The sequence below is a fragment of the Martes martes genome (genome assembly GCF_963455335.1).
Source record: "Martes martes genome assembly, chromosome: 18".
Taxonomy (NCBI): Eukaryota; Metazoa; Chordata; class Mammalia; order Carnivora; family Mustelidae; genus Martes; species Martes martes.
Window position 1 is genome coordinate 20921726 of NC_137906.1, and position 12610 is coordinate 20934335.

The following is a 12610-nucleotide window of genomic DNA, read 5'->3' on the forward strand; positions in this document are numbered from 1 at the left end:
CCTGGTCCAGCTTCACTGCTCTGGGCTTAGGTACTCCCAGTAGTCTTTACCCAAGGGCAGTACTGAGCCAGATAGGGGCATTTGTCCCTCCCTGTCCCACCTGCTCCTGTGGGAGAGTAGAAGGACAATGCCAGTTTCTGTGGTCACAGCACCTACAACAGTCTGATCTGAGTCTCTCTGGGCTGGGCCTGGCCCCAAGGATGGCCAGGAAAAGGGGAGGCTAGATACCTGAAGGCCCTGGGCCACCCCTTCCAGGAACACACAAGCACAGGGCAGGCTCCAAGCACTTTTTTTTTTTTTTTATTTCTTACAAAACCGTGTGTCCCAGCCAAACAGGACGCCGCAGGCCTTCCCCCAGGCATTGTGGCCTGACTGGGGAAGCCCCCAAGAATGAGTGGCTGCCGACCCCAGGAGAACCATCTGCCCCTCTGCACAGGGCCAGTGGGAGGAAGGGGTCCAGCTGGAGGCTCTGTCCTGCCCTCCCCCCTAGGCTGCTAGGAGTGAGGGCAGACCTGGGTCTCTGGTGCTTTTAGTGCCTGCAAGGGAAGGAGGGAGAAGAGGGTCTGAGGGAAGGAGGCAAGGCTGGGGCCTGGGATGAGGCAGGCCAGGGGGCAGGCCCACAGGATCTCACCAAGAATGTGCGATGCTCTCAAACCAATGTGGCGATACCAATGATGACTGCCAAAATGACGACAGTGACAGACACACAGATGGCGATCAAGACTTTCTTCTGTGAGAGAGGAGTTCAGGGAAACTCACTCAGGAGGGGAGGGAAGGCTACCAGGGTCGGGGATGAGAGGGGAGAGAAGGAGAGGGGAGGGGAGGGGAGGGGAGGGGAGGGGAGGAGAGGCTCACCTTCCGAGCCTTCTTCTGGTTCTCCAGGGCAATCTTGACGTGTTCCTGCCCACGTTCCACATAGTCTGCAGAGCTCAGGATGTTCTTCTCAATCCGGTTGATCATCTCCCCCTGCTCAGAGGAGGGCGTGGTTCAGGCAGGTAGGGATGACTGGGGGCCGAGGGCCCAGCAACTCCTCTACTTGCTCACCCTAGCCGCCTGGAGGACATTTTCTGGCAGCAAACAGCACTAACAAGGTGTGGGGCAGGACCACAAAAGTTCACATGCCTGAGGGTGGCTTCCGGGCTCCCTTTTAGCCTATGGTCCCTTCTACCCTGCTCCTTACCCACTATAACCTTCCTTTGTGACTTAGGGCCAAATGCCTTAAGAGGCCCATACCTTTTCACAGAGTGTGGACTTTTGTCCCTTCGTACATCTGTCTGAATTTGCCCATTCTTCTAGGCCTGCCTCTCAACAGCTGTGAAGCCCTCCCCATCCCTGCCTCCTCATGGCACCGCCAGCCTTCAGGTCCTGGTTCTTCTACTGAATGAAGTCCCTTCCCTGTGACTCCCAGCTGCACAAGGCTATTGGCTGCAGCACTAGCGAGTGAGCTCCCCCAGGACAGAGCCGGAAGCTTACCCTCAGCCACACAGCCAAGGGCCACAAAAGAACACCACCTCCCACCCAGCCTCATCCAGATTTGCGGAGGCAGGCCCTCTCAGGAGTGAGGGCCAGCCTGGGGGAGATGGGGGACGAAAGCTTCAGAGAAAGAGGCTTGAGGGTGGAGATGGGCTGACAGTCAGAGCAGGGGTTCTGACTGAACATCGTCTCAGGTCAAGCCCAGCCAGCGGTCTTGGGGGCCCACCTGCATCTCCACTTCGGTAGCCAGAAAAGTGAAGATCTCATGAAGTTCACGGATACTGCGTTCAAGCTGCTGGATCTCACTGTGTCGTGCCGAGATCTCATTTAGGGCCTGTCGAGTCACCTGTGTGTCCTTCAGTATCTGGGGAGTGGACAGCAATGGACAGACAGGTCACAGGGAACCTGGAAGCAGGTCAGAAGTTCCTGCTGAGCTCTCAGGCAGCCCTGGGACTTGGAACCGGGGCCGGGGCCCTGACACGTGACACTAAGCATGCTAACTCCTTCCCCTCTAGGCCTCCGTATTCCCTCAACCAGAAGGGGCCAGGCCTCGGAGAAGATGAGAGTCCCAGAAGAGGGAGGCTAAGCTGTGGCCACTCACATTGGACACAAACACCTCGCTTTGCCCACTGTCCAGCATCTGCTCCAGCTCATCATCAGACACCATTCCAGCATTTGCTGTGAAGGGGAAAAGCCAGGCTCAGAGCTGCGTCAGGTTACCTGACTCTGTGGGCCACACACCACAACTCACTGATCTTCAGCTGCCTCCGGATCCGCTCCACGTTCTTCTCCCGGTACTCGGACTGCGTCAGGTTGCACTTGTTGATGAGCTCCACGAATTGCTGGGACAGGACCCCATGCTAATGGAAGAGAATATAGGCTGGGCAACCCGGAAGGATTTGGCCTCAACACCCCCACGAGGACAGCGAGCAAACAGCACAGGCTGTTCTAGGTGCCTGCCGCCGCGGCCACCATTCTCTCCAAGTTAAAAGCCAAGGCCCTTTCTGGGCCTACATGACCCTCCCTTCCCCCATGTCCCCTCTGACCTACCTCTTCCGGCTGTTGCCTCACTCCCTCTCTGCAACAATGGTGGACTCCTCCTGCCTCCACGAAAGCCACCCCCACCTCAGACTTTTGCATTGACTGCTCCCTGGGTCTAGAATGCTCGTGCCCCACAGAGATCACCTTCTGAATGAAGTCTTCTCTACCTTACGAATACTGCAACCTGCCTTCTCCCGGCACTCTCCGTCCCTCTTCTCCTCGTTTCTTTCTCTGAATACGTAACTATGTTCTAAAATAATGTACATATTATGTACATAAGGTGTTTGTCTCTCCCCACCAGAACATAAGTTCCATGAGGATAGGGCTCCTGGGTTCACTGCTGTATCCCAAACAGCTAAAAAACCAGCTAACAAACACCTGTGAATGCTTGCTGAACACCAGCCTCACTGCTTAGACTAAAGGTGGGCTAGTATACCTGGAGGGCAGTCCACTTGCTGGATTTTACAGGGTCCATCTGGGCCCTCAGCCTCTCACACCAGGGACCACCACAGGCCCCCCCCGAAATGTCCTCTCATCTTGTCTTTTCCCCTGCCGCCTTCAATGTGTTCAATCCTTGGAGCACCTTCCTCAGAGTCCTATCTGCTCTCCTCCCTTCAGCTGCACCCCTGCAGGATGCCCAAATGGCTCTACCTTCAATCTAGGGGACTTGCTGAGCTCTGGGCCTTCCTACTCCAACTCTGACCTCCAGGAAATCCAAGTAACTCCTCACTGGGAACCCAGAGCGGGGCAGGTAGATTGCCTCAAATCTCCTTGCTAAGATTTGATTCAGTGACCTTCCTCCTCCAGGGAAGTTCTTCTTGCTGACTTCTTGAATTCTGCCCATGGGGCAGAGGATGTCCCTGTCACGTGGGGAGGAAACCTCCCAGTTATTTTTGACTGTTCCCCCTTCTTCCCTGGGCAGGGATATTAGCTACCAAACCCTATCTGAGTGATGTCTTTGTCACCTATTCAAGCTTGACCTCCCATCTTGGTTTCTAGAAAGCATGCCTTCCACAGTCAAGCCCAGATCATATCTGGGGACCCAGCAACTTGTCACTGAATGGAGAAGGTGATAGGGTGTTAAGTGGACTGGGAGTCGGGAGTCTTGACCTTGGGTGAGTCCTTTCTCTCTTTCAACCTCAGTTTCCCCATCTGAAAACCAGCTAATGATCCATCTAATGATGTGAAATGTCTTAGTTCTGGGACTAACAACCCACCTGTGTTTTTCTCATTCTTGTGTTGACTGAGTTATAATTCTCATCAGCTTCCTCATTCTGGGGCTCTATGGCTGTGGGAAGACACAAGGGTATTGGTGGGGAAGGGGATTTGAACTGTGATTTCAAAAAATCATGTGGAGACCAGGACACAGGGCCAGAGCCATACCCCATCCATACAACAGAGAGGTGCTTATCTCCATGGGATTCTTTTGGGAATTATAATTTATCATAAATGACTAATTCTGAGCCTCTGATGGGAGAAAGTGTATTTTTCTTTGCAATACATCAGAGCATTCCCACAGGAATATGGAGGACTCTTGAGAAGCCCCCATCTGCCCCTCCAAAGAATGCACATTGGGCAGCAAGAATTGTAGAAGTAAATGGTTTCCTAACAAATAAAGGAACTTAAGGGGCTGGCATGTGCTGTGGAAAATACTGTGGACTGGAAGCCAGGAGAAAGAGCTTCTAGGCCTAGGCCTGCTGTGTGATCTGGATACACCACTGGCCTCTCTGGGCCACACACTCCCCAGACATACCAGGAGCTGGGCAGGACCACAGGGAAGGATCTGTTTGAGGTCCTAGGGAGCTCACCCTTCAGCTGCGATCGGATCTCCCTCCCCAGCTGTTTGATCTCCTCGCGCAGGTTCTGCAGGTCCTGCTTCATACCTGAGCAAGAGAAAGCCATGACTTCCGAACAGCAGCCCTACCTCAACAAACCTCCCTGGCCACCACCTTCACGGAACTACAATCCCCACAATCCCTCCGGCTGAGCATGCCTTTGCACTTGGGGTTTCACTCACTTTCCTCGGGAAGAGGCGTGGCCAGGATGGTGACCTGCTGCTTCTCCAACTCTCGGACTTTATTCTCCAGCTTGACAATAGTCTGTCGAATTGTCCGGACCTGGGGAAGGTGACCGAGAGGGCTGAAGGAGATATGGGGGTACTCCGGCCGCGCTGCAACTCGAGTCATCCAGCCCCCTCGCGAAGAAGACAGGCAGGACCCCAGCCTCTTACCTTTTGGAAGAACTCATCGTCCGGGCTCCCCAGCCGTGCAGTGCCCGGGTGTACCACCAGCGCGACCCGCTCCTTGTCCTCATCGTCCGAACTGTCATCCCCCTACCAGGGCCGGGGTCACTGGCATCATTTCCTTGCTGTTGCTCTCTCCCCGCAGGACTCAGGGACTTCCGGGTCTTTCCTTCCTAGCCCTCAGCCACCCCTCCCTGCCTCGAAGTCCAGGATTCCTGTATTCCAGCCAGACCCTGTCCAGTCCGCCCGTCCCCAACCCGGCAGCCCCCACTTCTCACCTGCCTCAGTTCGTGGGTCCTGTCGCGCATGGCGGCCCGAGTTCCCTCTCCCCGGCGCCGGAGCCCCGAGGGCCTCAAGACTAAGTTTTGGAACTCCCGTATCCCACTCGCACTCTGACACTGACACTCCCCCCCGCCCTCACCCTGCAGACCCCCAAGCCCCCCCACGAGCCACCAGAGGCTCTGTCCCGGGCACCATCCACAGTCAATGGGAAGAAGCCGACCTCGGGGACCCCCCCAAGATCCCACAGGTTGGAATTCCCTTTACTTTCCCCCCCTCCCGCTCCTGTAGCCTCGGCCCCGCCCCTCTGGGATGATCGGGGCATGCGCACGGGGTCGCGTCTCTTCCTCGCCCGAGGGAGAGGCTGAGGTCGGAAGCTGTAGCGCCCCGAACGGAAGCAAAGCTGCCAGGACGTGAGAACCCGCCCCCTTTGCCGGAACTGTCTCATCTTCCAACGGAAATCCAGTTGCCAAACCGGGTGGGAGTGCGTCATCGGTGCGTAATCTGACAGGCCCTGCATCTCACATCACCCCATGGGCACCCCCCCCCCACGTCACATGACCGGCCCGGTCCCACCTTCGCGGACCACAGAACGTGACGCTTCGAATGTCACGTGTCTCAGCGCTGTCAGCTTGGTCTCTGGAACACCCTTCTCCCCACGAAGTCTCCGGCACCCTCGCGCCCAAGCTACGCCCCTCCACCCCCACGAAGCGGGGAGGGGACTACTGACTACCCCCTAAGACCTTTTGAGGCAGTGGGTGGTAGGACCCTTGCTGAAATCGGCTTCGTTTCTTTTGGGTCCGGGGGTGTGGGCAGACAGAGAACTTAGAATTCGCGGCTGTCAGCATCATGAGACCTTGAAATTTGGAAAATAATAAGATCCAGCGTCAGAGAATTGCAGGGTTTTGTAGGCAGAGAATCTGGGGGTGGAAAGTGACCTCACCCAAGGCAGAAATCTCTTTTCCCGCATACTCCTGGCGCAGCCTCTGCCAGGTGGGCGGTTGGCGCCCTGCTTGAACACTGCAGTTCCGCTGCACTCACCACCTTCTGAGCATGAGACCATTTCAGGGCAACTAAAGCTGAGAAAAGTGTCTATTCTATTGAGCAGTCTGCCCCTTACATCTAACTCCCTGCCTAGCATCGGGGTCTACCCTCTGAAGCCCACAAAAAAATGTGCACACATTCCACATTATAGTGGACTGTGAGCTCTTCAGGTCGGGGCATGGCAGTCTTGTTCTTACCTGAATACCCAGTACCCAGCACATACGGGCCCTCAATAAATATCTGTGGACAGCGCTTGAGCCCTTCATGTATCTGAAGATAAAGCTTGTGGTTCCCTAGTCTTGTCTTTCAGGCGTCAGCCTCTCACGGTGACACTGCCCTAGCCCTCTAGATGACCATTCAATGGATATTTATTAGGCACTTATTATAGTGCAGAGACTGTTCTAGGGATCAGAGAAAAATCAGGGCCCGAGAGACAAAATACCTTTCACTTATGAAACTTGCATTATGTAAGAGGAGTCCCCAAGACCACTCAGTGAGTCTCAGCATAGCCAGAGTAAAAATCAGGTCTCCTGGATTCCAAGGGCTCTTTCCAGGGAACTTACAGTGTCAACCTAAAGAAAGAATGGCCCCTCTCTAGTATGCCCTGGTAAGGAGAATCTAGATTTCCTTTGAGTTGGTGTGGATTTCTGGAAGTGACTTCATTGTCTCCGGGCCTCCATCTCCCATCTATAGCCAATGGGTGGCGTAGAGGGATGGGGAGATCATCTTTATGGGTGTTCCCTGCTCTAAAGTGCATTGATTATGAGGTTGAAAACTGTAAAATGCTGTCTGATTCTACTCGAAGGGCTTTGATCTTTCTCTTCCCTTCAGAACCCAGCTTGCCTGGGGTTGGGAATGAAGAAGTGAAGATGGTGTGCTGCTCTGATCAACCTACAGGAGGGTTGGAGGGTTTTTCAGGAGGCTAAGCCCTGCCCCTTAGGGTCTCCTGGAGATCATGAAGGAGGATTTCTCCACTCTTGAGTCTTCCATATCAGCCTCTGCCTCCCTGCCTCCTTCCCCTTCTCTCTCTCTCTCTCCCCCCTCCCTCTCTCTCTCTCCTACTCTGTCTCTCTGAGTGGGACAATGGAAGGGCTTTTGGACATCTGACTCCCAGTCCTGCATGTGATCTTAAATAACTCATCGCTCTTCTCTGGGACTCAATTTCTCCATTTGATAACTTGGTCTCATAATTTCTGCCTTGCCTAAGGTAAGAATTGAACAATATCAAGTGAGGTGAGAAAGGCTATGGAAAGGTCTTTCAAACTGTCGAGGGTTGCCCCCTCCGTAGAATTTTACGACTTTGGTTTCCAGTTCTCTCTAGGATCACCAGTCCCACCTGCCTCTCTGTTGGCCTCTTGATGGTTTGCCTTCTTGGTTCCCAGCTGGGTCTGGAGTTGTTGGTGCCTTTGTTAAATTTCCCAGGATTATGATATTCATTCATTCATATATTATATTTGTGGTCTCTGGTGGGATCCCAGGGCTCTGGAATGGTGACTTAAGGTCACAGGAGGCTGGGCTTAAAGCCTCATGGAGTGGTATGGGGACAGGGTGGGGAGCAGGGACCACATAAGGAAAATGGCTCTGGGGATGGAGTTCTCCAGAGCTGAGTCCTTATCTCTATTTCATGGTTTTGGGGTTATTCCTTTTGGGCCCTCTGAACAACCTTGAACTGTGCATTAAGTATATTGCATCTTGGATATGTAGGTATTAGGGCTCTGTTTGTGTGTTCCTTCCAGTCTGTGGGAAGGTCAGGCCCTACCCAGTCCCAAGGCATGGCAGCCCGTCCAGTGCCCCCCACCTGCAGGTCCAGCCTACCAACATCCTACCTATACTGGAACCAGATGACCTGGGCTGGAATTCTAGCTTGTTCACCTCATCATACAGCTCACGAAAGCAAGTTACAGAACTTTGCTATGCCTCAGTTCCCTCATTTGAGAAATGGGAACAATAATGGTACCAACCTTGTAGGATTAAATGAGATGATATATGTAAAGTGAATAGAACAGGGCCTGGTACGGAATAAATGCTATAGAAGTGTTTGCTGCTTTTATATGGCAGTGATGATGATGATTATTACCCGGAGGGGGTGAGCGGCCCCAGTTTCTCCGCAGGGATTCTACTCTGCTGCCTGTCCAGGGTCTCCTCCTGCTTTCCAACTCCTGCACCCCGCTGTGCTTCAGGTGCAAGGCTGGAGGCCTTGCCAGCTCCTCAGGTCTCTCATGTCTCCACCTGGATGTGGCACACCATATATTTTCTTATATTTTTTATATTTATTTTCTTTATTGTCTGTTTTCACCCCTCCTCTCCACCTAACCAGAATGGAAGCTCCACGAGGACAGGGATTTTCACCTGTGCTATTCACTGCTGTGTCTCCAGGACCTCCAACAGTGCCTGGCAAATGGTAGCTGGACAATAAATATTCATGAATTAATGGAATTATTGTTTTTATTTTTTTTAGGGTTTTATTTATTTATTTAACAGAGATCACAAGTAGGCAGAGAGGCAGGCAGAGAGAAAGAGGAGGAAGCAGGCTCCCTGCTAAGCAGACAGCCCGATGCGGGGCTTGATCCCAGGACCCTGGGATCATGACCTGAGCCGAAGGCAGACACTTTAACCCACTGAGCCACCCAGGTACCCTGAATTATTGTTTTTAAATTTAATATTTATGTAGCATTTACTATGTGCCAGGCACCAGTGTAAGCACATTGTAAATATTAACTCATTTAATTTTCATAGCAGTTCTGTGAGGTAGGTACTGTTGTCCTCATTTTACAGAGGAGGAAACTGAGCCACGGCAGTATTAAGTAGCTTGCCCGAGGTTACACCCTAGCAAAGGGGAGAGTCATGATTTGAACCCAGAAAGTAGAGGTCTAGGTTATGGGCTCTTGTCCACTCCACTATGGTCCAAGGAAAACATGGGCTAGGGGAGGCTCCCTGTGTCCACTTACCTTTGGGAACTTGCCACCTATGGAGGCCCTGCTTTAGATCATTCTGGGGAGGGGAGGGGAGGACTTTACTTGCAAGACTGAGCCTTTTCCCCTCCCTATCACAGGGTCTTTCTTCCTTTTTTTTTTTTTTTTTAAATATTTTATTTATTTATTTGTCAGAGAGAGCGAGAGAGCACAAGCAGGGGGAGTGGCAAGCAGAGGGAGAGGCAGGCTCCCTGCTGAGCAAGGAGCCCGTGCGGGACTCTACCCCAGGACCCTGGGATCATGACCTGAGCAGAAGGCAGACACGTAACCAACGAAGCCACCCAGGCGTCCCTCACAAGTTCTCTCTTCCACACCTGCTGGGTAGGGCTGACTGCTGGGAAGCTGTTTGCCTTCTTCCCACTCCCCAGGAGCAAAGACATCCGTGCATGTTTGGCATAAAGGGCCTCTGTTTATCCTACAAGTCTCTGAGGCGGTTTTTGTGCCAAGCCCCAAGGCCCACAGAGAGGAAGCCCCCACGGCTCTCTTTTCATGATTGTGTTTGTGGCCTGACCTTGACCACTCCCTAGAGTTCCATCTGAGAACCTCTCTTCAGACACTACACACATTCTTGTGGCTTTAACTGGCATGCATGGGCTGCCTCCCAAATCCATATCTTCAGGCTCGAATTTTCTCTTGAGCTCCAGATCCCTGAATCCACTTGTCTCCTGGACATCCCTTCATGGGGGTCCCATAGGCACCTAAAATTCAACATGTTTCAAACAGGATACATCGTCTCCCCCTGAGAATCTCATAAGCTAGCTTCTGTTTCTCCTGTTGCCTCTCCATGTGGGATACTCCTGATCACATGTGCCATAACCTTGGCCTTGAACTTCATTTTAAAAGTGATGGATCACACAATTTGTCAACATAAGCCCCCCCCCTAAAAATACCAGAAGAAAATATGGGCAAAATTGTTTATAGCTCTTGGAGTGAGGAAGCCTTTCCAACTCCAACTCAAAAGTCGGAAGCTATAAAAGATTAATACGTTTGTCGACATGGAAAAAATTCTGCATGGTTAAAAAAAAATCAAAGCAAAATCAAAAGACGGGGCGCCTGGGTGGCTCAGTGGGTTAAAGCCTCTGCCTTCGGCTCAGGTCATGATCTCAGGGTCCTGGGATCGAGCCCCACATCAGGCTCTCTGCTCCGTGGAGAGCCTGCTTCCTCCACTCTCTCCCTGCCTGCCTCTCTTGCCTACTTGTAATCTGTCTGTCAAATAAATAAATAAAATCTTTTAAAAAAATCAAAAGACAAACAATAAAATAGGAAAAAATATTTGCAATTCTTATCACAAACAAAGGGTAATCTCTCTACTATTTAAAGGTCTTCCTCATATTGATAAGACCAACAGTTCAATAAAAAATGGGCAAAGAACATGACAGATCACAAAAGAGAAAATACATAAGGCCTTAAACACATATGCAGATATTCAACGTCACACATAATGAGAGAAATGAAAAGACGATACTGAAATGCCTTTTTTCCTTTATTGCATTAGCAATAACCCAAATGTCTGACGAAACACTCTTTTGGCAAGACTGTGGGGAAACAGGGCTTTCACCCATTGTTGGAAGGAATGCAAAATGATACAACCCAGACATTATTTATCAAAATTATAAATGTATACACACTTTGAGCCAGCATTCTCACTTACAAAAATCTATCTGAAAACCTACCTCTATCAATTAGCTATTGCTTCCCAAGGAACCCCCTTAACACTTACTGGCGTAAAACAACGATTTATTGTTTCTCTAGATTCGAAGGGCGGCTAGGTGGTTTTTCTGCTGATCTGATCTAGATTACTCAAGTGATGGCAGTCAGCTGACATCCAGCCTGGGCCTGGATGGCCCCTCGTGGCTGTCACACTCACTTGTCTGAGACCTTAGCCCTGATGGCTCGGTCAGCTAGAGGGGGGCTGAGCCGCTGTCTCCATGTGGTACGTCAGTCATCCTGAATTTGTTTAATTGTTTGTTTGTTTAAGTAAGCTCTCTGCCCAGTGTGGGGCTTGAACTCGCAGCCCTGAGATCAAGGGTTGCACGCTGTACTGACTGAGCCAGCCAGTGCCGCCAGCCTGAGTTTCTTCATAGCACAGTGTCCTCATGGTTCCAGAAGGGTGAGAATAGAAGCTTCAGGGTCTCTTGAGGCCCTGCTCAGAAGTTGTGTGACATTACTTCTTCAATTAGTCTCTAAGCAAGTCACAAGTCCATACCAGCTGCAAAAGGTTGGGGGGACGAGAAACAGAATTTTAAAGCACTCTATCTGCCCACGAATGCAATGACATATACGTCAATGTTATTCATTGGATTTTGTTTGCAGACTTGTCCATCAGCAGGTAAGCAGCTGTGAAAAAGGATGAGGACGTTGATGTGAGAGTGCTTTAAAATACCTTATTAGTCAAATATCAAGGTGTAGAATGAGTAGATCATGCTACTGAGGTATAAGAAAAAAAAGTGTGGGGGCACCTGGGTGGCTCAGTGGGTTAAGCCTCTGCCTTCAGCTCAGGTCATCTCAGGGTCCTGGGATCGAGCCCCACATTGGGCTCTCTGCTCAGCAGGGAGCCTGCTTCCTTCTCTCTCTCTCTTCCTGCCTCTCTGCCTACTTGTGATCTCTCTCTCTCTCTGTCAAATAAATAAATAAAATCTTAAAAAAAAAAAGAAAAAAAGTGTGTCTGTGTGTGCGTGTGTATATGTGCACGTGTGTGTGTGCGTGTGCTTGTATCCTCAAAGAAATCCTGGAAAGTTACAGAAGAGAACAAGGTGGTAAGCACAGTTGTCAAGAGTAAGAATCTTCACTGTCAACCTTTAATGTTATTTAGATTTTTGAATCTGTGAAAGTACTGCCTATTTTAAATAACTGTATCAAAGAAAGAAGGTACCTTCAAATAATTTCCAACAAAGAAATACGTCTTAGGCAGCTTGGGCCGCTGTTACAAAACAGCACAGATTGCCGGCTTACCCAGCAGACATTTATTCCTCACAGTTCTGGAAGCTGGAAGAAGATCACGGTGCCTGCAGATTTGGTTCTTGGTGAGGGCGCTCTTCCTGGATTGCAGATGGTTTGCTGCATCCTCGCAGGGCAAAAGGAGGAACCTCTGGTCTCTCTTCCTTTTCTTATGAGGGCGCCCATCCCATCAGGGACGTCTCCCTGGTGGGTGGATGTCTCCACCCTTGTGGCGGCTTCTCAACCTAATTGTCTCCCAAAGGCCCCATCCCCATGATACCGTTGCAGTGGGGGTTAGGGCCTCAGCATATGAATTTGGGGAGCACACAGACTTTCAGCCCATAACAGAATACTATGATCAAACTTTCACTTTTCAAGGATCCTGCTGGTGGCCATGTGCAAGGAGACCACAGATGGCTGTGCCCGTGGGCGCGATGAGAGCGATCACACAAGAGAGGCCCCAACCACATCGTGGACATCCGCATATCTGAACATTTATTACAATTGTCTAACAGATGCAGATCAAGTATCATGAGGAAGGAACACCTTTTTCTATTTGCACAAAGGCACAGTAAGGGTTGGCAGTGGCCCCGGCCAGGTGAAGGTTGATTGGGAAATCAGT

The 12610-nt window shown here is 51.1% G+C and overlaps 1 protein-coding gene across 1 annotated transcript; it reads right to left on the reverse strand.

Annotated features, from left to right (window-relative positions):
• Window positions 1–274: 274 nt before the first annotated feature.
• Window positions 275–5344, reverse strand: STX4 (syntaxin 4). Its single transcript, XM_080830940.1, has 11 exons — window positions 5035–5344; window positions 4745–4846; window positions 4532–4631; window positions 4323–4397; window positions 3732–3802; window positions 2225–2333; window positions 2075–2151; window positions 1700–1837; window positions 856–966; window positions 632–730; window positions 275–536 (listed from the first exon to the last, which is right to left on the reverse strand). The coding sequence occupies exons 1-10, from the start codon at window positions 5062–5064 to the stop codon at window positions 650–652; spliced, it is 894 nt and encodes a 297-aa protein (XP_080687066.1). The 5' UTR covers window positions 5065–5344; the 3' UTR covers window positions 275–536; window positions 632–649.
• Between the last annotated feature and the right edge of the window lie 7266 nt (window positions 5345–12610).

What these genes read in the sequence shown, in the direction of transcription:
- STX4 (XM_080830940.1), bottom strand. Translation starts at nt 5,064, where the DNA reads ATGCGCGACAGGACCCACGAACTGAGGCAG. An exon ending in CAAGAATGAGAAAAACACAG is followed by an intron (nt 2,334 to 3,731) that starts GTGGGTTGTTAG and finishes CTCTTCCATTAG; the next exon opens with CATGGGGTCCTGTCCCAGCA. An exon ending in CCGGAGGCAGCTGAAGATCA is followed by an intron (nt 2,152 to 2,224) that starts GTGAGTTGTGGT and finishes TCCCCTTCACAG; the next exon opens with CAAATGCTGGAATGGTGTCT.